We start from the raw sequence: 25,000 nt of genomic DNA, 5'->3' as shown, positions 1-25,000 counted from the left end.
GAGAGAGAGAGAGAAAATGCATATACACAGTAGATGAGTGGAAAGCTGTTTATCCAGGCTGAGCCACCCTGATAGCTGAGTAAGTGCAGACTCCTGGAGCTGGACCCTAGAGAGCCTCAGGCCACCCGACGGGGCTGTCTCCCATCCCATCCAACCTTCCACCTACCCTCCCGCCTTCTGCTCTCTCCCTCCTGCTCTGGGCACAATAATCAAATCATTACCAAGAGTGATGCTGGAAAAGCCATGACCAATGACTCCCCTGTGGCTTTGTCTGCCATCTCTGTGACTCCCCCAACCAAACTCTTCCTTGGCTACCATCCCCCTGTAGGGGGTGTCTCTGCCTATCTCCATTTTCTGTCTCTATCTTGTTTTTAAAAGAATTATTTTCAGCTACTTGTAGAAGAGTTTTTTTTTTGAAAATTTTATTTAATTCGTTAATTTAGAATATTTTTCTGTGGTTACAAGAAGTAGAAGAATTTTTTGATGACTGTTTTCTGATATTTAAGGACTTAGATTTTCTCTTCCTGGGGCAATACAGGTCTTATACAGGTTATTCCAATGCTTTCATGAAATATGTATTTCCATGTTATTTATGCCATGACAGAAGACACTTGACATATGTACAATAAAAAACTCATGGAGGACTGCTGGGTTGCTCAGTGGTTGGAGATCCATGCCTAGAGACTGGAGTTCCTGAGTTCAAATCAGGCCTCAGACAATTCCTAGCTGGGTGACCTTGGGCAAGTCACTTAACCCCCTTTGCCCAGCCCATACCACCCTTCTGCCTTAGAATTGATATCTAACCTTTTCTCAGAATTTAGATAATAAGGGGGCAGCTAAGTAGCTCAGTAGATTGAGAGCCAGGTCTAGAGATGAGATTTGAATCTGATCTCAGACACTTCCTAGATGTGTGACGCTGGGCAAGTCATTCGACCCTGTTTGCCTCAGTTTCCTCATCTGTCAAATGAGCTAGAGAAGGGCATGTCTAACCACTCCAGTATCTTTGCCAAGAAAATCTCAAAGGGTAACTTTTGAAATTTAAGTGTAAATTTGTTATTGGAATAATAAAGATAAAAGAAAACCCCAAATGGGATCAGGAAGAGTCAGACAGGACTGAAACAACTAAAGAACAACAACAAAGTTAAACCCATTTCTTTTCTTTTTTTAAACCCTCACCTTCCATCTTAGAATCAATACTGTGTATTGGTTCTGAGGCAGAAGAGTGGTAAGAGCTAGGCAATGGGGGTTAAGTGACTTGTCCAGGGTCACATAGTTAGGAAATGTCTGAGGCCAAATTTGAACCTAGGACCTTCCATCTCTAGGCCTGGCTCTCAAGCCACCCAGCTGTCCCCCCAATCCATTGGAGACAGGGTCAAGGACTTTGATGAGAAGCACTGTCTTTTGTGGGTCTTCAAGAGCTATGGCTACAATCCCTGCAGAGGTAGCAGGGCTTGAACACGGGCTATTGGATGAGGGCATGAGCTGAAATCATGGCTATTCCCAAGGTTCTTGGGTTCAGGATCCTGGGCCGTCTCCATCAGGGTCTGAAGGGAGATGGTGGTCAAGGCTCCATGGCTGGGTTGGAAGCAAGATCTGTGCTCTGGGGGTCCTCCCACTCCCACGTCTCCTGTATCCATCTGCCTGTCGGCTCGTGATGAGGAAGGTGGAACCGTTCTCCCCACAATGATTTCCCCCTTCGTGATGAATGTGGAGCAGGGCTGTCCGGTATTCCTGAGGTTCTCAGGCTCAGGGCCCCGACTGTCTTCTCCCCCAGAGCCAAGGCATGATGGTGGTCCACGGGGAGATCCTCCTCACTGGTGGCTTCCTCACACTGGAAGTCTCCAAGCCCAAGCAGGATGCTGTCTTGTTGGGGATATTGGAGTGGAGATTCATGTTCAACTATGGGTTGATCTAGCCGGCTGCCAGCATCCCTTCCAACTCTTAATTCTGTGATCTCCCAAGTCCTGTCCAGCTCTAAATGTACGTGGACAGCTACTGACGCTCTATCGCAGGCAGTGAAAGGAGAGAATTTGTCATGGAGCAAAGGCTTCTCGAGAACCCCTCAGATGATGGTTGTTGGGGGACTATTTGGTGACATCAAATCAACAAACATTTATTAAACACTTAGCATAATCCCAGGCACTGGGCGAAGTTATAGGAATACAAATACAAGCCAAAAAAAAAAAGGCAGAGATTTCTTGTCTCACTTGGCTGGAGCATGAAGCTTAGAACAAGTTCATTCTCTGCCTATGGGTCATCATTTCATCCAAGCAACACACTCTAGAGGAAGGAGCCCAGGATTTGGAGTCAGATCAGATCCTTCTTCGTTGTTGTTCAGTCATTTTTACTCGTGGTGGACTCTTCGTGAGCCCATTTGGGGTTTTCTTGGCAGAGATCCTAGAGTGGTTTTGACATTTTCTTCTCCTGCTTATTTGACAGATGAGGAAACTGAGGCCAAAAGGGTTTTGGGGTTTGTTTGTTTTTCTGCAAAAATACTGGAGCGATTAGCCATTTCCTTCTCTATCTCATTTGACATATGAGGAAACTGAGGCAAACAGGATTGTTATTTTTCTCAGGGTCACACAGTTAAAACACTAGAGGGATTTGCCATTTTCTTCTCTGGGTCATTTGATATATGAGGAAACTGAGGCAAACAGGATTGTTATTTTTCTCAGGGTCACACAGTTAAGACACTAGAGAGATTTGCCATTTTCTTCTCTGGCTCATTTGACAGATGAGGAAACTGAGGCAAACAGGATTGTTATTTTCTCAGGATCACACAGTTAAGACACTAGAGAGATTTGCCATTTTCTTCTCTGGCTCATTTGACAGATGAGGAAACTGAGGCAAACAGGATTGTTATTATCTCAGGGTCACACAGCTAAGACGCTAGAGGGATTTGCCATTTCCTTCTCTGGCTCATTTGACAGATGAGGAAACTGAGGCAAACAGGATTGTTATTATCTCAGGGTCACACAGCTAAGACGCTAGAGGGATTTGCCATTTCCTTCTCTGGCTCATTTGACAGATGAGGAAACTGAGGCAAACAGGATTGTTATTTTCTCAGGGTCACACAGCTAAGACGCTAGAGGGATTTGCCATTTCCTTCTCTGGCTCATTTGACAGATGAGGAAACTGAGGCAAACAGGGTTATGTGACTTTATCACCTAGTAAGTTTCTGAGGCTAGATTTGAACTCACAAAGATGAGTCTTCCTGATGCTAAGGCCAGTTCTCTAGTCACTTTATAACCTACCAGCCCCCATCAAATCTTATATTGCTACTCTTTATCTGTGTGATCACAGGCAAAAACAGCAGCTGCCTGATAAAGTATTTGAAAATTTGCAAAGCTTATTTACCGACTCATTATGGGAATGCCTGTGAGAGAAATGCTTTTATTTCCCCCTTTTCCAGATATGGAAAGTGAGGTGACGGATTTGAACCCATGTCCTCTGACTTCACATGTTGGGCCATTTCCATTGTACTTCTGTCACTGCCATTAAAGGACAAAGCCACAAATGTGACACAGTAGAAATGTGGTCTGATTCATGGGATTTTTTTTTTAGCCCTGACTTTCTATCTTAGTAACAACTCTAAGACAGAAGGGCAAGGGCTAGGCAATGGGAGTTAAATAACTTGCCCAGGGTCACCCAGCTAAGAAGTATCAGAAGTCAAATTTGAACTCAGGTCCTCACAACTCTAGGCATGACTGCTCTAGCCACTGTACTACCTCGCTGCCACTGGCTCATAGTATTCTAGAACCACAGCTACAGAGACCAAAGGAACCTCCCATGTATCTCTTATAATATCGTCTGAGAGCCAGTGAAAGGAAGAGATCAGCCCTGGGAAAATGGTGGATGGAATCCCATCTACTGCTTGGCTCAGCCAGTCAGTCATTCGGAGGATCCTGGCTCAGTGGCCAGTGACTGGGTTACTTTTTCATTGCTACTGTTTTCTTTCTCTGTGTCTCAGTGCCTCAGGGTTGGAGAGTCCCCAAACTCCCAGGAGACACGCCACAGGGTCCTCGGACCCATGTAGGCTAGGCTGGGTGCCGCCCTCCTACCTTTGGGCATCATGACTCCAAAAGATGGCGCCTGGTTACCCTGGCCTTGGCAGTTGGGTCTACAGAGTCACTAGGAGGGATAATAAGGGATCTCCAGGGATCTGCGGTCCAGGCTCTTGTTTTATTACTCGTTAGTGGTACCATATTAATGAACCTACATGCTAATGAGTCTGATTCTCTAACAGGCAAGTTGGAAACTTGTGGAAGGAATAGCTTGCAGGATTTGTGCAGGGGTTAATGTTTAACTTACCTGTTTTTTGTATAAAAGGGTCCTGAAAGAGCTAGTCCATCCCCTTCATTATACCAGTGAGGAAACTGAGACCCAGACAGAGTAAGTACCACGTTGTCCCTTTAATTCCTCTTTTAGTCTGGGATAATCTTCAGGGAGATGACAGCGGCTGTGGCACCCCACTTTTCTGGCCCTTGCCAAGAACTTCCTGGTAAGCTCATGGCAGCCCAGGACACACCCTTTGGAACCTTTCCCCCAAATCATTGCAAGAGGACAGAGCTGTCTCCAGATATCATCCTGGAATACAGGAAACTGAGGCTGTAAGAGAGGAAAGCCCCACATCCCAGAGATAGGTGTACACCCTGGCCTTCCTGACTCCATCCAGGATCCTCTTTAGTTTTATAGAGAATAGGAGAGAGGACACGGGTCTGGCCATGAGTTCAAATTTCACCTCTGGCTGATGTGATCCTGAGCAAATAGCTTAACTTTTCTGAGCCTTAATTTTCTCATCTGTAAAATGGTGATGTAGTAACTACTTCAGAGGGTTGTGCTCAGTGAGATGAGGTATGTAGATTTATTGTCACAATCCCCTACAGTTGTGAAGTGTTCTATGTCCAAACACATCCACAAAATATATATTGAATGAAAGCACTGATATAATCTATATCAGACTATTTACTGCCTTTGGGGATGGGGGAAGGGAGAGAGGGAAGATTGCAAAATGGCAGAAAACAATTGTCAAAAATTGTTTCTATGGGTAGTTGACCAAATGTTTTAATTTTTTTAAATTTTATTTTATTAAGAAAAATTTTCCAGGGTTATATGATTCATGTTCTTTCCCTCCCCTTCCCCCACCTCCTTCCATAGCCAATGAGCAATTCCACTGGGCTTTACATGTATCATTGATCAAGACCTATTTCCATATTATTGAAGTTTGCATTAGGGTGATCATTTGGAGTCTACATCCCCAATCATATCCCCATCACAGACCCATGTGATCAGGCAGTTGTTTTTCTTCTGTGTTTCTGCTCCCACAGTTCTTTCTCTGAATGTGGATAGTGTTCTTTCTGATAAGTCCCTCAGAACTGTCCTGGATCACTGCATTGCTGCTAGTATCAAAGTCCATTACAGTTGATTGTACCACAGTGTATCAGTCTCTGTATACAATGTTCTCCTGGTTCTGCTCCTCTCATTCTGCATCACTTCCTGGAGGTCGTTCCAGTCTCCATGGAACTCCTCCACTTTATTATTCCTTTTAGCACAATAGTATTCCATCACCAACATATACCACAATTTGTTCAGCCATTCCCCAATTGAGGGGCATCCCCTCATTTTCCAATTTTTTTGCCACCACAAAGAGCGCAGCTATGAATATTCTTGTACAGGTTTTTTTACTTATTATCTCTTTGGGGTACAAACCCAGCAGAGCTATGGCTGGATCAAAGGGCAGACAGTCTTTTAGCGCCTTTTGGGCATAGTTCCAAATTGCCCTCCAGAATGATTGGATCAATTTACAACTCCACCAGCAATGCATTAATGTCCCAACTTTGCCACATCCCCCCCCCCCCCACCAACTAAATGCTTTAATTAAAAAAATGTTTTTTAATTAAAAAATCCAACACATTTCCACAGATGGGACCTCATTATTCTAATGAACAGATTAGGGGCACAGTGGACAGAGCAGTGGGCCTGGAATCAGGAAGACTTGGGTTCAAATCCGACATCAGACACTAGCTGTGTGATCCTAAGATAGTCACTTAATCACTGTTTATCTCAGTTTCTTCAACTGTAAAATGGGGATAATAATAGCACCTACCTATTTTCCAGGATTGTTGTGAGGATCAAATGAGATAATGTTTGTGAGTCACTTTGTAAACCTCAAAGTACTATATTATTATTATTTTTAAAAGGCTAATATAATATAATTTATTTTTAACTTATTGGTATCTTTTGTTTTTATATCATCTTCATTTCCCCACACATTCCTCCCCTATATCAACCGATAGAGCCATCCTTTAAAATGAAAAATAAAAATGGGGAAAAAATAGTTCAGGAAGACTAATGGATACATCAGTCAAACCCAGTAGCATTTATACCTGTAGTCCCCCCACCTCTGCAAAGAGAGGGCATTACATTCTTCTGCTGTTGTTATCTTTTATAGATGAGGAAACTCTAGCTCATAGAGCTGTTCCTCACATCCATCAATGTAATTTGACCAACCCTCCTTAAGTGCTCACTATATTAAATCCTAGGTAGCTAGATGGCACAGCCTGGAGTCAGGACGACCTGAGTTCAAATCTGGCCTCAGACACCACCTAGCTGTGTGACCTTGGGCAAGTCACTTAACCCTGTTTGCTTCCGTTTCCTCATCTTTTGATGAGGAATTGGAGAATTGGAGAAGGAAATAGGAAAACATTCCGGTGTCATCACCAAGAGAATCCCAAATAGAGTCATGACTGAAATGACTGCATATCAACAACTTGCTAAATCTTATAAATGACAAAATCTGAGCTAACATCTGTGTTTTCTGATTCTTAGTCTGTGGTCCAAGGGCTCTTGCCCCTGGACTATTTTGGGTGGGGTTAGCCTTGATAATCTCAGATTTCTTTCATGTGATTTTATCATGTCTTTTAGAGCTGAGTTGATTGTCAATTGAGTAACAAGTATTGATTAAGGCCCTACTATGCGCTGGGCCCTGGGGAAGCAGGAGCAAAGAATGAAATAGTCTCTACTTGAAAGGAAGGGATAAGAACTGCTATTAATATATATATGAATGTTATATTATTATATATCATATTATATTTATGTTAATATCGTCACATCATGATGCTATGTTGATATAAAATTATATGACATGAATATTAATATATTATGTCATATATTAGTAGAAAAATGATATTAGCATATATAAAAATATAGAACATATAGCACATATAGATGGAAAATGTTATTAGCATAACTTACTATATGATCATGTTATGCTAATATAAAATCCTATTATGCCATATGAATATTAGTATTATAATATAATATAATAATTATATATAATATATTATAATAATTATAATAATAATAGAATAATAGAATATTGTGGTGTTTCATATTCATATTAAAATATGTTGTGACCTATGAATATAAAGTATATTTATCCAATAAATATAGATATGAATCAATACAAATTTCTATAAAACACACAGTACCTGGGAAGAGAAGTCCTCAGCTGTTGGGGGGAGCAGGAAAGGCTTCATGGAGAAGATGGTGCTTGAGCTGTGTCTTAAAGAAAAAAGGGATTCTACCAGGACCTTCGGGGCCATCTCATCCCCTTACTTTATAGTGGAGGAACCCGAGTTCCTGAGAGGAAGAGCCACTTTTTCAAGATCAATTAGACCCGCCAGATCAAGGTCTCCAAGGTGCATCCCTTCTCTCTTCTTTCTATAAGTGGAGGATTATGAGTACAGACTCAGATTTGATGTGTTGGTTAGCTTTGCTGACCTAACTTTTCTCTCTCTTTTTTTATCCTTTGTTCTAAAGAATGGCTTTCTGGGTGGAGAAGGGGAAAACGGATATATTGGGAAATGAAGGTAGTAGATTTAGATTGTTTAAACTTATTTTAATTTTTTTAAATTTTTTCCATGTTTCCATGATTTATTTTCTTTCCCTCCCCTCTTCCTGCATCACTCCTGGAGCTGACAGGCAATTCCATTGGGTTATACATGCATTATCACTTGATACCCATTTCCATATTATTCACTTTTGTAACAGAGTCACCTTTTAAAACCCAAACCCCAAGAAGCTTTAAACGTTTAAAGACATGCTGTACCACCTACTGTCCAGAGTTGTTGTAAGGATCAAATAAGATGATGCATATCAGGAGCTTTGCAAACTTGAAAGCACTATTTCATTTGAAAATTTGAAGAATAAGTAAAAGGCGTGCAACCCACCGGCGTCCTTCTACCAGAGCCCAACACCCTTTGTAGCGTTTCAGTTATAACGAATCATGAAGGTATTAACGGTGTATTCAAAAGCGGACACTAATGAGCAAAATGCTCTGGACCAGACTTAGCGATATGTTTCTAATACATCACATCATTGATTTCTGAATCCTTAAATCTGGATGGCAGTTAAATGTTGTTGTTGATCTTAAAAGCCAGACCTCTGCTGTTACCTCTTGTGTGTAAGCTCACAGGCAAGTTTTAGGGTCCATTGGGATGTCAAAGATGCACACCTACATTCCTAGGAAGACTGGTGCCAGCTTCCCAGAGAGGAGAAGAGTCCTGGCCGGGATACCTGGCGCCTTATTGGGTTATTATCAATAGGTCATTAACCTGTTAAAACTTTTGATGTACCGAATGGGTGATAGACACCCTTCCACCCCCCTTTGTGCAGCTCTGCTTAATAAACAGATCAGCTCCCTCGTGCTCTCTCTCTGTCTCTCTGTCTCTCTCTCTGTCTCTGTCTCTCTCTCTTTCTCTCTCTCTGTCTCTCTTTGTCTCTCTCTCTCTGTCTCTCTCTGTCTGTCTCTCTCTGTCTCTCTCTGTCTCTGTCTCTCTCTCTTTCTCTCTCTCTGTCTCTCTTTGTCTCTCTCTCTCTGTCTCTCTCTGTCTCTGTCTCTGTCTCTCTCTCTCTCTCTGTCTCTCTCTGTCTCTGTCTCTCTCTGTCTCTCTCTCTGTCTCTGTCTCTCTCTCTTTCTCTCTGTCTCTCCCTCCTCCCCTCTCCCTGACCATCCCAGGAGGAGGCGCAGACAAGCTGAACATGGTGCTGATCACTCCTATGTCTCTGTGTCTCTTTTCTCTCTTTATGTCCTTCCTACCTTAATCTCTAATCCTTCCACCCATATTTCCCCAGTTCCTGGTTTCCCTTTCAGGTGCTTAAATCCACCAAAGAATATCTTGTAGCTTCTGGACAGCTACACCCTTCCATTTGGGTTCTCTTGTTTCCACTTTCACTGGGGTTGCTGTTGGCCAAGTTGATGCCTCTGTTCTCCGTTAGGAATCATGGGACAGCAATCCCTCGTATCCCTGAAAGGCAGCCTAACCTGCCGTGAAGTCATGCTCTGTTCAGAAAAACAAAGAATATATTGGTGACAGAGAGCTCCCTTGGCAAAGAATTCTATGGAACAGTACAGACGGAAGGTAGCAGACCCAGGAAAACAATAGATTCAGTGACCACAACAGGGTAATTAGAAAGAACAAAGAATAACGTCAAAATTGAATGCTGTGTAATCCTGGCTACCAAATTTGATACTAGAGAAGAGAGGCATTTATATTATATTATATTATATTATATTATATTATATTATATTATATTATGTTATGTTATGTTATGTTATGTTATGTTATGTTATGTTATGTTATGTTATGTTATGTTATAGTATAGTATAGTATAGTATAGTATAGTATAGTATAGTATAGTACATTATAGTATAGTACATTATAGTATAGTATATTATATTATATATTATATTATGTTATGTTATATTAATTACATTACATGATATATTACATTATATTATATAGCATTGCACTGCATTGTATTATTTTAATTATATTATAATATTTTAATTATATTATATTACATCATATCCTCTCATATTATATCCTCTCATATTATATCATGTTATATTATGTTATAATATATTGTATTAGATTGTGTATATATATATACTATTATAACAGGTTCCTAAAGTGCTTCCTTATATTCTCCTCACTATGATCCAATGACTCCTGGAGTTAGCTGCTCTGATGGACCCTTCCTTTTACCTAGAAACAGAAAATGCAGATTTCTTAAAGGTCTTCAGCTTTCTTGGCTTTATCTCCCAATCAATAAACATTTATTCCTAGCTGTGTGACCTTGAGTAAGCCACTTAACTTTGCTAAGCCCCAGTTGCTTAGCCCTTGCTGCTCTTCTTAGAATTGATACTAAGATGGAAGGTAAGGGTTTTTTAATACATGAATATTTATTATTGCATTAATCATTTCATTAATTTTATACATCGTTTTAATAATAATTTATTTAGTAATGATGATAATTAACACATTTATAAATAAAATGTATTGATAAGTAATCAGTATACATTTATTAAGCACCTACGATATGTACTCCTCTTTTATACTTGGTCATTTCCATCTATTTACCACCCAGCCTTATTCTCAGCTCAGATGGTCACCAATAGCAGGCAGAGACTAGCAGTGAGATTTCTCACTCCGAAGGTATCTGTGGGCATTTCGGAGAATGTAGAATGTAAGCTCCTTGAGGGCAGGCTGGCTTGGGTTTTTTCTCTCTATTTGTGCCTAACTTAGTGTCTGTCACACAGTAGGCCCTTAATAAATGCTCTTTGGATTGGGCTAGATGGGAGAGGGAGAAGAAGACGAAGCTGGAAGGCTGTTGTTACCATGCATGAGCCTTGTTGACCCTCTTTGGACCTTCTAGCAGGCTGGCACAGGTTCACACTACTTTTTTGTCTTTTTTTTCCGCCTAGTTTTTGGCTCAGCTGATGATGTTCCTAATCAGTTTCATAAGTTCGGTGTTCTGTGGCCACCTGGGAAAGCTGGAGCTCGATGCTGTCACCCTCGCAATTGCTGTATGTATTACCTTCTCAGGGTGCTACTAATAAAGTTGGGTTTATGGCAGTCAACCTGTAGCTAACCCAACCAAGGTCACTCTGCTGCTGGGTCACCGAAATGGGAAGATTACTCATCGGGGAAGCAGGAACTGTACCCAGCTGCCATCTTGGATTATGGGTCTGACCTGTGAATTAGTTAGCTATTTGTCCTGGTGATAAACTCAGGCCTAAAGGTTGGGGGTAGAAATCAGCAAAATTCCATTTCAAACCCATTCCTCCCCGCCCCCCCCCCCCAGCCTAGAACTGAAAAGAGGCCACAAGGCATTCTGAGGCTGTTTCAGCTCTAATGGGAACCAACCAAGAAAAAGACCCCCGGCTCAGAAACAGGAGTACTGAGCCACTCATGGCGTACTTTCAGACAAGATTCATCTTAATGAATGGACTGGGGCTAGGCACACATATCTGGCTCGCCAAATAAGACTCCTGGGGCAGGTTAGCCCATCTTTTGGACCTTCACAAATGGTTCCTGAAGCACAGATTATTTCTCAGGCCCAATTCATCTCTCCGCCTGATGACTTGGAGGCAGATTATTCCTGGATCAATAGCATAGAGAGTAATCTGAAGCCTGTGATGTGCCACAGGCTTTGGTTTTATCCTTTGCTCCTGTATTCAAGAAGTATTCATTCAGTGCCTTCTAAGGGTCAGGCAATGTGCTCGGGTACTGGAGATTTAAAAGAAGGAAGGGAGGGAGGGAGGGAGGGAAGGAGGGAGGAAGGAAGGAAGGAAAGAAGGAAGGAAGGAAGGAAGGAAGGAAGGAAGGAAGGAAGGAAGGAAGGAAGGAAGGAAGGAAGGAAGGAAGGAAGGAAGGAAGGAAGGAAGGAAGGAAGGAAGGAAGGAAGGAAGGGAAAGAGAGAGGGGGAAAAAAGAGCTTTTGCCCTCATAGAACTTACATTCTAAGGGGGACATAACATGTATGTTGGGTAGTAAGCCAAAATATATTGGGGTGGGGGGGAAGCTGGATTGCCCAGTGGTTAGAATGCCAGACCTGGAGATGGGATGTCTTATATTCTATTGTGGCTTCAGACACTTCCTAGCTGTGTGACCCTGGGCAAATCACTTGACCCCCATGACATAGCCCATACTGCTTTTCTGCCTTGGAACCAATATACAGTATTGAGTCTAAGACAGAAGGTAAGGGTTAAAAATATATATATTTTGTGTGCATATACATATGTATATACACAAATATAAATAAAAACAAAATATGCAATCAAAACAAAATGCATACAAAGTAAGGAGGAAAGACTCTATCTAGCAAGCAGGGCAAACATAAGAACAGACAGCCTTTACCTAGTACTTTAAGGTTTAACAGATGTATGTAGTCCCTCTTTTTATCCTCACAACAGTCCTAGGAGGTAGGAGTTATTATTTTCCTCACTTTACAGGGGAGGAAACTGAGGCAAACAGGTAAAACGACTTGCCCAGGAGCTAGTATCTGAAGCTGGGTTTGAAATCAAGCCTTCCTAACTCCAGATCTATTACACCACCCAGATCCCTCTAGGACTCTCCCCTAGCATGTCTTAGCTGATTGGCAGGGCCAGGAGTCTCACACACACCAAAGAAGGAAAGGGCTGTGGCTTCTTGTCTTTGGGTTGATGGCTGCCATTTTGTTTTCTCTCCATGACTTTATGTCTAGGTTATAAATGTCACTGGCATTTCAGTTGGATTTGGCTTGGCTTCAGCCTGTGATACGCTCATCTCCCAGGTAAGGAGGCAGCAGTTAGTTGTTAGGATCTGGGGTTGGCCCTCACCTAGATAGCAAAGTGAGCATAGTAGCAAGAGATTCTGGGAAGGCCATAGAGACAGAGACAAGGCCATTGTTGCCAAAGACAGACCATGGTCTTACTCTTTTTTTTTTAACTCCACTTTCTGCCTTATAATCAATACTGGGTATTGGTTCCAAGGCAGAAGAGTGGGAAGGGCTAGGCAATGGGGGTTAAGTGATTTGCCCAGGGTCACACAGCTAGGAAGTGTCTGAGGCCAGATTTGAACCCAGGATCTCCTGTCTCTGGGCCTGGCTCTCAGTCCCCTGAGCTACCCAGAAGCCCCCTATGACTCTACTTTTTAAGAGAGGTAAAGAAGAAAGAGACAGAAGCCTTGGGTCCAAATTCAATCTCTGATACTTCCTGCTGATGTGCCTTTGGGTAAATCCCTTCACCTCTGTGGGCCTCGGTTTCCTCATCTATAAAATGAGGTTGGACAAGAGATGACTTTGAAGGTCCTCTCCAGCTTTCCATCTATGAAGATCTTTGCTCTTCCTTGTATAATGTTGAGCCTCAGTTTTCCTCATCTGTATAATGAGGGAATTGGACTTGATGGCCTCAGAAGTCTTTATAGTCCTACCACAGGAATCACAGAGCAGGGGATGAGAGAGAACCAATTATACTGAGAGAGAAAATGGTGGGGAGGAGTGGGGGATAGTCAGGGTGCCTCATGCAGGGACCTCCCTGAGCTCAACTTTGTGGCCTTGGGCCTCGAGACCCAGGAATGAGGCTGGAGGAGTTGCTGGAGTCATGGAATGTTAGAACTAGAAAGGAATCCTGGATGCTCAGTGAGAGATCATGCCAAGCAAGGGCACATAGGCAGTCAAGTGTCACATTTAGGACTAAGTCACAGGACATCCAGCCTAGAGGGGACATTGTTGTTCAGTATTTCTGCTTCATCTGACTCTTCATGACCCTTTGAAGTTTTCTTGGCAAAGATACTGAACTGGTTTACTATTTCCTTCTTCAGCTCATTTGACAAAAGAGGAAACTGAGGGCAAACAGGGTTTGGAGTGTTCTTGGCAAGATACTGTTCTAGTTTACTATTTCCTTCTTCAGCTCATTTGACAAAAGAGAGGAAACTGAGGCAAACAGGGTTTGGAGTTTTCTTGGCAAAGATACTGTTCTAGTTTACTATTTCCTTCTTCAGCTCATTTGACAAAAGAGGAAACTGAGGGCAAACAGGGTTTGGAGTGTTCTTGGCAAAGATACTGAACTGGTTTACCATTTCCTTCTTCAGCTCATTTGACAAAAGAGGAAAACTGAGGCAAACAGAGTTTTTGGAGTTTTCTTGGCAAAGATACTGTTCTAGTTTACTATTTCCTTCTTCAGCTCATTTGACAAAAGAGGAAAACTGAGGCAAACAGGGTTTGGAGTTTTCTTGGCAAAGATACTGTTCTAGTTTACTATTTCCTTCTTCAGCTCATTTGACAAAAGAGGAAACTGAGGCAAACAGGGTTTGGAGTGTTCTTGGCAAAGATACTGTTCTAGTTTGCCATTTCCTTCTTCAGCTCATTTGACAAAAGAGGAAACTGAGGCAAACAGGGGTTTGGGGTGTTCTTGGCAAAGATACTGTTCTAGTTTGCCATTTCCTTCTTCAGCTCATTTGACAAAAGAGGAGATTGAGGCAAAACATCTTGGCAAAGATACTGGCAGAGTTTGACATTTTTCTCCCAGATAAGGAAACCGAGGTAAATAGGGTGAAGCGATTTGCCCAAGTAAGTGTCTGAAGCCAAATTTGAACTCGGGAAGTTGAGGCTTCCTGACAATCGTGTCCCAGCACTCTGTTCGCTGTGCCATTTAGCTTACCAGGTTTAAGTTCTGGCTCTGATCCATATGGGCTGAGGACTCTTGGACCCAAATCTGTGCTTTAGGGAACTCTCCCAGACCTTAAGTCACAAAGCAGGAGCCAGTCTGAACTGTGAAAGGAGTTTCTGCCTGTGGGAGCTCCCGCCCCCCTTGAACTCCCAGGTCCAGTGCCTACCTTTGAGTTGTTTCTGTCCTGTGTTTATGCTTTGCAGGCTTCCTTCTCGTAGGAGTCTTCCCCCCTTTGCCGTAACGTCCTTTTCTCTTTTTTCTGAGGGCTGGAGACCTCCCCCCTGTGCCTTGGGTGAGGAAGCTAAAGCAGGGGCAAAGATGAGCTCAACTTAACCCCGGAACCAAGAGCCCCCCTGCTCCCGCCTGGGTGCCCGCTGGGAGCTGATGTTTCCCAGCCGTCTAGCCACAGATCTCAGGGGCATCACCTATTTGCTCTGGACTCCTGTCTCGACTCTTCAAAAAAATGTTTCTAGGAAAACAGACTTAATGTTTTCTCTTCCCAGGATGTATTTGTGGAGAAATGTGTCCTCTGTGGCGCTCCCAGCCCAGCTCTGACCTGTTTCAGAAGGAGCCCAGGAAGCTCTGTTGGGTCTTGTTTTCCCCAAGAACTTAAATTCTAGATTTCAGGCCTGAATGAATTCCTTTGTGTTTGGCCGATAGGAATTATCCTGCCTGTTTGTTTGCCCCTGATCCAGCCTTTCTTTGGTAGAGATGATCATAGAACTGACCTCAGGATTGGAGCTCCCAAGCTGGAAAGGAACTCAGAAGTCACTTAGTTCAGCCCTCAGTGAACAGATGGGGGAAAGGGATCAGAGTGACTGGCCCACGGTCACCTGGGAAATAGACTTATTGGCAGGACCACAATTTGAACTCAGGATCTCTGATTCCAAATCTGTCCTTCTTTCTTCTGCTTTATCCTTGCTGTGAGATCACAGATTATGAACCGGATGAAGGCTTGAAGACCATCAAATCCAACCTTGTTATTTTACCCAAGAAGAAAGGGAAAGGGAGAGAGATTAAGGAGCCTGGCATCCAGGCGCCAGGATAGATTCTGTTGTGGAACCACCCGTCACTTAGACGGACTTGGCCCAGTTTTTGCAAAGCTGGAAATGATCCATGTTTGCTTGAGTTTTCTGTTTGTATGAGAGACACAAAAAAGGGAGAGCCAAGTTCAAATCCTACCTCACCTACTTACTAGCCGAGTGACCCAGGCAAGTCATTTGGCCTCTAGGGGAAGGTGGGGTGCAGAGAGGAAAACAGCAAGCCCCTTACTGCAGAGAAATTTCATCCTCTGTTTCCTACCTCAGTATCTTTGTCCAAGCTGTTTCCGATGCCAGTGATGCCTTTCACTGCCGCCTGTTAGAATCTTAGCTTCTTTCCAGATTTTCCTGCTGTCTCTCCCATCCCCTGTCGCCTTCCATGTTCATTTTTCTGGAAATCCAGACGCAGCCTCCCTCTCATGGTTTGCCCTGAAGCGACACTGGCTCCTTCTCATCCCCTCCTTCGGCTTCTTGCTCTTGGCTCCGTAATCAAAGCAGAACCAATTAGACACACACACACACACATAAATGCACATTGTGATGCATTATTACTAGAGAGGAGAATAGCATTGCTGCTAGGAAGGCAGTGTTGTTGGTTGGCTGCCCCGTGGATCGCTTCCCTCCCTCTGCTGGGTCTCCCCATCACTACCTTCCCTGCCACCGTGCCTGGAGGTCAGGAGCTGCTGCATTCTTGGCTTTGTCTGCCCAGTGCCCAAGCACGTATTGATGCCAGGAGGGATGGGAGGAGAAGGGAGATTCCACTGATTTCCTGTTGCCATCTGAGAAGCGTTTTTCTGGGCTTCTAGAGAATAATAGCCTGGAGTCAGGAAGACCCAAGTTAAGATCTGAACTCAGACCCCAGACAAGTCACTTCACCTTCTTTGCCTCAGTTTCCTCATCTGTAAGACTGATCTGGAGAAGAGGAAATGGCAAACCACTGCTATCCTCCAGCTTGTGTGACCCTGGGCAAGTCACTTCACCTTGTTTGCCTCAGTTTCTTCATCTGTAAGAATAAGCTGGAGAAGGAAATGGCAAATCACTGCTACATCCAACTGTGTGACCCTGGGCAAGTCACTTTACCTTGTTTGCCTCAGTTTCTTCATCTCTAAAAATGAGCTGGGAAAGGAAATGGCAAACCATAATCAGTTAGCTTTGTCAAGAAAACCCCAAATAGGGTCATGAAGAGTGAGATGTGTATAAATAACAATAGCAAACAAAATAATGGGAAAACATCCCCAAATGGAATGTTTCCTTTTTATGCCCAGAGGCAAGTACAGTGCTAGGCACATAGTAAATATAAAGGTTTGTTTGATACCCTCCAAACTAACAGCCCTCTCTGCCTCTCGTGGACCTCTCAGACATATGGCAGCCGCAACCTTGAAGTATGTTGGGGTCATTGTTCAAAGAGGAATCCTCATGCTTCTCCTCTGCTGTTTCCCGTGCTGGGCGGTCTTCATTAACACGGAGCAGATCCTACTTCTTTTTAGGCAGGATCCAGATGTGTCCAGGTGAGCCTCTTTCTGCCTCAGTGTCCTCATCTGTCCAATGGGATTAATGACAGCACTTCCCTCCTGGGGTTATTGTAAGGACCAGATAAGATAAGCACTTTGCAAATCTTAGAGAAGTGTATAATAGTTATAGCTATTGTTATTGTTATTTCCACTAATGATTATTAGTCTATACTGCCTTTAAAGAAATTCAGGGCCCAGAAAAAAGGAGGGGAGGGGGGATAGAGAGGTCCTGGATTCAAATCTTGCTTCAGACACTTTCTAGCTGGGATGACCCTGGACAAGTCATTTCACCCCTTTACTGCTACTCTTCTGCCTTGGAACCAATATACAGTATTGATTCTAAGAAGGAAGGTAAGGGTTAAAAAAAGGGGGGGGGGGTCAATAGAATTGCTTGTCAGCTCCAGGAAGGGAGAGGGAAGAGAGAATTGTGTAACCATGGGAAAACATGTAAAGTTGTTAATGCAATAATATAAAGAACAAAATTTAAACCCTTGCCTTCCACCTTAGAATCAATTCTATGTATCGGTTCCAAGGCAGAATTGTAATAAGGACTAGGAAGTGGGGGTTAAGTGACTTGCCCAGGGTCACCCAGCTAGGAAAAAGGAAAAAATTTTTTGAGCGGTCAGTGGACAGGGTGAAACGTTGGGTGGTAAATCAGAGGCTCCCTCAGTGCTCTCTCTCTCTTTCTCTCTCTCTCTCCGTCTCTCTCTCTCTCTCCTCTCTCTCTCTCTCTCTCTCTCTCTCCTCTCTCTCTCTCTCTCTCCTCTCTTCTCTCTCTCTCTCTCTGTCTCTCTCTCTCTCTGTCTCTCTCTCTGTCTCTCTGTCTCTCTGTCTCTCTCTCTCTCTCTCTCTCTCTCTCTCTCTCTCTCTCTCTCTCTCTCTCTCTCTCTCTCTCTCTCTCTCTCTCTCTCTCTTCTAACAGTTCCAACCTTTCATTTTCTTCTCATGCTCACTACCTGCCTCCTAGAAGCATCCTGGCCGGTGGTTTTGCTGCTTCTGGGCTGAAACTTGTTTTTTGACTCTAGAAGCAAAGAGGTTGGAAATTTCAGGCCCTCAAACTCCTTTGGAGAAATTCCACCAGAATGGAGGCCTGTGCGGGGGGGAGAGCCTGAGCCGATAAGAACTTCAGAAAACCTTTTGTGCTGAATCTAAGCCCCCCCCCAAATGAGGAAGTAATTGGACTTTGAGGTGACAAGCTGACTTTGGAATGTGGGGATTTATAATAATCTCCCTGTGCGTAAGCAGGCTGGTCACATTTAAATGCTTGATCCCAGGGCACAGCCAATTGCCTGCCAATTGCCAAACCCTCGTTTCTTTCTCCTTAAAGTGGGGGGCACCGATGACGTGTCTCCCCTTTTCTTTTCTTTTGATTATTTAGGCTTACCCAGACCTACGTCCTGATCTTCATCCCTGCTCTTCCTGTAAGTTCCCAGAGATCAAGGGGTTCACTTTGTGGGGTGCTTGGGTACAGAATAATGACGCCAAAGGTATGATTCCCAAGAGAAGAAGGGAACACTGCTGGCATCCCAGGGACAAGGTTCACTGGGTCAGGGGGGCATTTTCCCAACAAGACTCTTTACCCTGGCGGCTAATCTTACCTGGGGGTTACGTTCTAAAGAGAATGGCCAAAATCACATTGGAAAATCCTTTAAGCTCCACCATAAAGTATGATTTATTTTTTTTAATCCTTTACTTTCTGTCTTAGGATTGATATTAAATATAGGAGTTAAGTGACTGGGCAACAGTCTCACATAGTTAGGAAGTGTCTGAGGTCAGATTTGAACCCAGGACTTCATGTCTCTAAGCTTGACTGTCTCTTAATGAAGCCACCTAGATGCCGCTGGAACACCATTTTAAGTTAACATTTTTCTCCATCAACTACCCAAAGTCTAGACAAGAGAACAATCAATCAAGTCCTAATTTGTAACTTCTGTCCATTTCCAAAGTGCTCACATCGATGATGTATGTAAAACCCAGTGGAATTGCTTTTCCAGGAGGGAGGGAGACAATGAGAATCATGTAACCATGGAAAAAAATACAATCAATCCCCCCCCAAATGCTCACATCCGGTTGCCCCCCAAATTTAGGCTCTCTCAAGTCAGTTATGAGTTAGCGCCAGCCCTGGACAGGGCTAAATGAGATGAAATTGAGAGATCAGGAAGTGGTATCAATGAAAGGGAGCTTTCAGTGAGTCCCAGGGAAAGGGAAATGAGCACAGAATGAGGAAGTTCCAGTCGCCTAGAATTCTGACCCCCTTGGGGTCCTGTGAGGATGGATGTGGGTTCAGATCCTCCCTCTACAGTCTTTGTGACCTGAGTTAAGTCTTTTTCCCTTTCTTGGCCTTTGTTTCCTTATCTATAAAATGGGGATTGGATGATACAGGTTCTTAGGGCTGGACTTTCCGATTCTTCCAAAGCTTAACTTCATGGAGCTCATAGAAATTCAGAACAGGAGAAATGGAAGGAAATGAATCCTAGTCATTGAGATGTGGAAGGAACCTCAGGGACCATCTTGTTCAGCCTATTCTGGGGGGGGGGAAGTCCCCACTCTAGCATAGCCAGCCAATGGGGCCACCCGATGATGTGGCGCATAGTCATCACATAATTCATGCTTATTGATTGACTGCTGATTTGCATCCACTCTAGGACGCTTTCCCTGGCATCAGTCCTAAACTGGCCTCTTTACAGCATCCCCTGTAACAGCTCCTGGTTCTGCCCCGGGAGACCCAAAAGAACAGATCTGATCCTCCTGCCTAGAGCTCTTTCGATACCCAAAGACATTTAGAAGGTCACCCTCTTCTCCAGACTAAACATCCTCATTTCCTTTTCAGGAGCTTCCTGTGACACCTTTCTGGACACTCTCCTCTTTCTCAGAGCTTGCGAGTGCCTTCAGGTTCCCTACGTCTGTCTCTCTTAATGCAGCCCAAGATCATATTGGGTTTTTGTTCTGGTTTATTTTCGCTGGTTCATTAGGCTGCATGCTCTCACTGTTCTTGAAAATCTCCAGATCCTTTTTTGGGGGAATAAGTGATAAATGCTCCCTATCCTTACCACCCCCGTCCTGTATTTGTGAAATGAAATTTTCTTTTAAACCCTTATCTTCCATCTTAGAATAAATGCCGCGCATTGGTTACAAGGCAGAGTAAGCGTCCACAGTGAAAGTAAAGTGACTTGCTCAGGGTCACTCAGTATTATAGGAGTATTTGAGATTAGGATTAACTGAATTACTTTGGGCCAGTATCAAGGTTTCTACACTGGCTGAAAGGGCCTAACAGACAGTCTGGACCAGTATATAGATAACAAAGTCTCAGTAAATGGCAGAGTATTTTATTTCCAAAGGGAGAGGTTATGAGGGAATGGGGGGAAATCCTTGACACTAATTTCACTAGCTAAGTAACCCAGAATTTACAGCCTTCTCAGGAAGGATCTTCTGAGAGTTCTTTTCCTATTCTTATCTCTCTGTCCTAGCTGAGCTGTCAAACCCTAGGTTCCCCCCCCCCCCCCATTCTATCCATCCTGCACTAAAATCCTCTCCTGGTGGTTATTAGAGATACTGATCAATAACAGATCCGGCAGGGATCCAGGGAAAGGTCCCAAGTCCAGAGGGACTCCGACCTTTGCTTACAGCTTGATGCTGATACAGGATAGTGACAGGCTCTTCAGACCTTCTTCTAGGACACACAGCACAAAGACAGCAACACAGGCAGCAATAAGGATAGGGTCATACCCTCAGGACTCAGCATCCACTCCTTCTGGGTTCAAATCCAGAGAGAGACAGCCAGACTCAGCAGTCTCTGAGTTTTTCAACTTAACTCCTCCCTGCAGCATTCCAGAATCTTTCCCTGTTGGTGCTCTGTAAAGCTTCATTTTCCTTTTCACTATCCTGTATCAGCATCAACTCAACTTATCTCTTCCTTATTACAATAGTGAAGAAATGTCTCAAGGCCAAATCTGAACCCGGGACCTCCTGTCTCTGGACCTGGCTCTCAATCCACTGAGCTACCTAGCTAACTCCTGAATGATTTTTTTAACCCAAATGTAAACCTTATGTTTAGGCTTATAAAGATTTCAATTAGATTTACTCCATACTTTAGCTCCGTGCTGGTGAACCTATGGCTCACATGCCAGAGGGGACTGCTTCCTCCTCCCTCTCCACCACACCTGAATACATTTTTTCACATGACCCACCCCTCTGCCCAGCAGCCTAATTGGAGAGCTTCTTCCCTCCACTGTCTGGAGTAAGGAGGCAGCTCACATGCAACCATGACGGTGCATTTTGGACAGTTGGTCTCTGAAAGGTTCACCATCACTGCTTTAGCTTGTCAAGATCTTTTTGGTTCCTGATTGTCATCCTTTGTGTTAGCCATTCTCCCAGATCTGTGTCAGTTGCAAATTAGATGCTGCTGCCATCTATACTTTTACTCTATCAACTAAAAAGCTAGTGGAAATAATCAACAACTATACTTTTACCCAAATCATTGATAACGAATATTTAACAATATATGACCAAACATAGATCCCTAGGGCAGTCCACTAGGGACCATTAACAGCTAGTCTCTGAGTCCAATTGCTCAACCAGTTCCAATTCCTTCAATTATATTCATAGCACATCTTTTCATTTTCTCCACAGGAAAAACACTAAATATTTTACCAAATTGTTTGTTAAGATCCAGTAATCTACTATGATAAATCATTGTTCTGTCAATTTTCAGATACATCCAATTCTTTGTGACCCCACTTGAGGTTTTTCTTGGCAGAGATAGTGGAATCATTTTCCATTTCCTTCTCCTGCTCATTTTACAGATGAGGAACTGAGGCAAACAGGGTTAAATGATTTGTCCAGAGTCACACAGCTAATGTGTTTCAGGATGGATTAGAACTCATGAAGATGTTCTGATTCCAAGCCCAATTATCTTTCTACTATGCCGCCTAGCTGTTCTAATTTAATAACCCTGTCCAAAAAAAAAAGGAAATAACGTTGGTCTGTACAAGCTGCTCCTAATTAAGCCAAATTTGTGTTTTCTAATCACCTCTTTCTTTTTATAAATATTGATCAGCCATTTTTAATGGTCTCTTTTGTTTTATTTTATTTTTTTAAACCTCACCTTCTGCGTTAGAATCAATACTGTGTATTGGTTCTAAGGCAGAAGAGTGGTAAGGGCTAGGCAATGGGGGTCAAGTGACTTGTTAATGGCCTCTTTTAGAATTTTTCCAGAGTCAAAGACTAGTTGTCCTGGACTCTGGTCCATAAATTCTGTTGTCAGTCCTCTTTTGAAGCCTGAAGACAATTGTCCTTCTCCTGCTGTTTTCCACCATCTTCCAAACACCACTGACAGAGAGACAGTCAGCAGTCACATCTGCCACTTTTGAGGATGCAGATAATCAGGATAAGGAGCTATAAATTCACCCTCTCCCTATGCATTCTTGGGTATCAGGTCTCTGTTAAACATTTTTATACTACCATGTCCCAGGCAGAAGGTTGGTCTCCTTGGCAGAGAGGCTAGAAGCAAGCCAGAAATTGAACAGCTCTGTTTTCTCTCTCTTTCTTTTATTTCCTAGGCCAGTTATAAACCATCACTGTTTGGTGATCCTGTCCATTTTCTGAACATCTACAGCCCTCCATTATAGCAGGCCCTCGACCCCCAACACACACCACACACACACACACACACACACACACACACACGTATTCTTACTTTCTCCTAGCCATCAGTAGTTCCTTCTAAGCTTCAGTATTCCTATCATTGTTTTTAAAGGACTCTGCCATGCTCTTGGGAAGCTAGGTGGACAGTGGATATAAGTGCCTAGCCTCAAGTCTAGAAAACTCATCTCATGAGTTCAAATCTGGCCACCTTAACTTCCTTAACTGTGTGATCCTGGGCAAGTCACTTCACCTCTTTACCTCTGTTTCCTTATCTGTAAAATGAGCTAAAGGAATGGCAAACATCTCTAGTATTTTCACCAAGAAAATCTCAAATGAGTTCACAATGAGTGAGATACAACCGAAAAAATGACTCAACAATAACCAGCCATCCTCTCATCATTTCCCCTGACTTGCCCTTACTTCTGTCCTCTTGTATTTATCTTTTTAAACTCTAAATTTGAGGATGAATTTTCATCCTCATTTTTTATCCTTGTAGGAATTGTTTCCATTTGGAGACTGGGATTGGAAAATGACCTTAGTTATTATTCTCCATCTCTTGGGCTGACTTCCTTCTAGAGAATTTTTGTCTGTGGGAGCCTCCCTATGCTTTTGAAATCTACGTTCCCCAAATCTAGGGCCTGGCTTTCCTTTGATTTCTGTATCATTAGCTCTGGGAGGGAGGGTCAGCCAATAAGCCTTTATTGAGTCAGGACTTTGTATGTACCAGGCCCTGTGCCCAGTGTGCCCTGGAAGAGGTCCACTTCCTCCCAGGGTTCCCATCATTTCCACCTTGGCAACCCAGCTTGTCTCTGTTAGTGAGAATCAGACGTAGATAAGCTGCGTGGTCCTGCCATTCTTTCCTCCTCCCTCCTTCTCTCTCCATCTCTAGTTAGGTGCATTAGTTGATTAGGTTACAGCTGTTGATACAGTGGTGTCTCTTCCCTTTGTGCCTGTCCTCAGAGGGTTTGCCTTCCTCTCCAGAGTACATTATTAGGTAGAAGTGATTGAGGGATGCACACTTGGAAGCCCACCTCCACACCTAACCATACTTGTTTCAAATTCTAGCTGTGCTTTGAATGAGTGGTTTTATTATTTTTTATTTTATTTATTTATTTTTAAAATATTTTTTCTATGTTTACATGATTCATTTTCTTTTCCTCCTCCTCCCAAAGCTAACAAGTCATTCTACTGGGTTGTATGAATGTTATCACTTGATACCTATTTCCATATCATTGCCATTTTCGCAATAGAGCCATCTTTTAAAGCCTAAACCCAAGTCATGTACCCATATAGACATGTGATACGTGATGTCAGATTGTTTTTTTCTTTTGCATTTCTACTCCCACAGTTCTTTCTCACAATGGGGATTGTGTCCTTTCTCTTAAGTACATCATGAATATCCTAGATTATTGCATTGCTACTAGTAGTAAAGTCCATTACATTGGAGAGTTCCACAATGTTTCACTTTCTGTGGAGTTTGATTTTTTTTAACCAAATGTAGCACCTGTGACATCCCCCTCCCATACATGGGCCTCAAGAATAGTTACTCCAGGTTGAAGATCCATCTCCAACCAAAATGATAGATCATGAGCCCCCATCAGTGTGTTTTCTTTTCCTGTAGTCACGCTGGGGACAGTATTAGTGGAAAGCAAATGCATTGAATGAAAAAGCATTTTAGGGGCAGCTAGGGAGCACAGTAGATAGAGAGCCAGGCTTAGAGATGGGGAGGTCCTGGGTTCAAATGCAACCTCATATACTTCCTAGCAGTTTGATCCTCAGCAAATCACTTAATCTCAATTGCCTAACCATCGCTGCTCTTCTGCCTTAAAACCAATACATAGTATTGATTCTAAGATGGAAGGTGAGGGTTTTAAAATATATATGTTTATATTATTCTGAGAAAGTCCACAGGCTCCACCAAGTCAAGAGAAGCAAGTGAACAAGTATTTATTAAGCACCTACTATGTGTTAGGCATTGGTGTTAAGCACTGGACCAAAAGTGCTGAAGGGGTCCATGACACTAAAATGGTTAAGAAACCCTACCTTAGATGTTCCCCAAATCCCCTCTGGCTTAGCCAAAAATGAATTTGAACCAGAACAAAAGATAAGCTAAGGAGACAAATTTGATACAATCTGAAAGGAAATAACAAGTTGATTGCTCAGGCCTGACTTTTGTAGTGTATACCTCTGCCAAAAACATGGCTTATAAAAGCTTCTGAGACAAATTCAATTGGGTTGAAGAAATAGTGTGGAGGAAGCTAACATATCATAGCCCTGGAGTTAGAAGGGACCTCAGAGGTCCTCCAAGCTAAC

General features: G+C 43.0%; 1 protein-coding gene across 1 annotated transcript in view; it reads left to right on the top strand.

The window, feature by feature from the left end:
- The window catches only part of LOC100020292 (multidrug and toxin extrusion protein 1), a 64,456-nt gene that overhangs the window by 6,260 nt on the left and 33,196 nt on the right, over window positions 1-25,000 (top strand). Inside the window, 5 exon segments of the mRNA XM_007485796.2 lie at window positions 10,769-10,870; window positions 12,549-12,617; window positions 16,892-16,909; window positions 16,911-17,041; window positions 18,423-18,465. Of these exon segments, the coding sequence (XP_007485858.1) occupies window positions 10,769-10,870; window positions 12,549-12,617; window positions 16,892-16,909; window positions 16,911-17,041; window positions 18,423-18,465 (363 nt within the window).

Source organism: Monodelphis domestica, chromosome 2 (genome assembly GCF_027887165.1).
Source record: "Monodelphis domestica isolate mMonDom1 chromosome 2, mMonDom1.pri, whole genome shotgun sequence".
Taxonomy (NCBI): Eukaryota; Metazoa; Chordata; class Mammalia; order Didelphimorphia; family Didelphidae; genus Monodelphis; species Monodelphis domestica.
The sequence above is the reverse complement of the archived record's forward strand: the minus strand, read 5'-3'. Positions and strand labels throughout refer to the sequence as shown.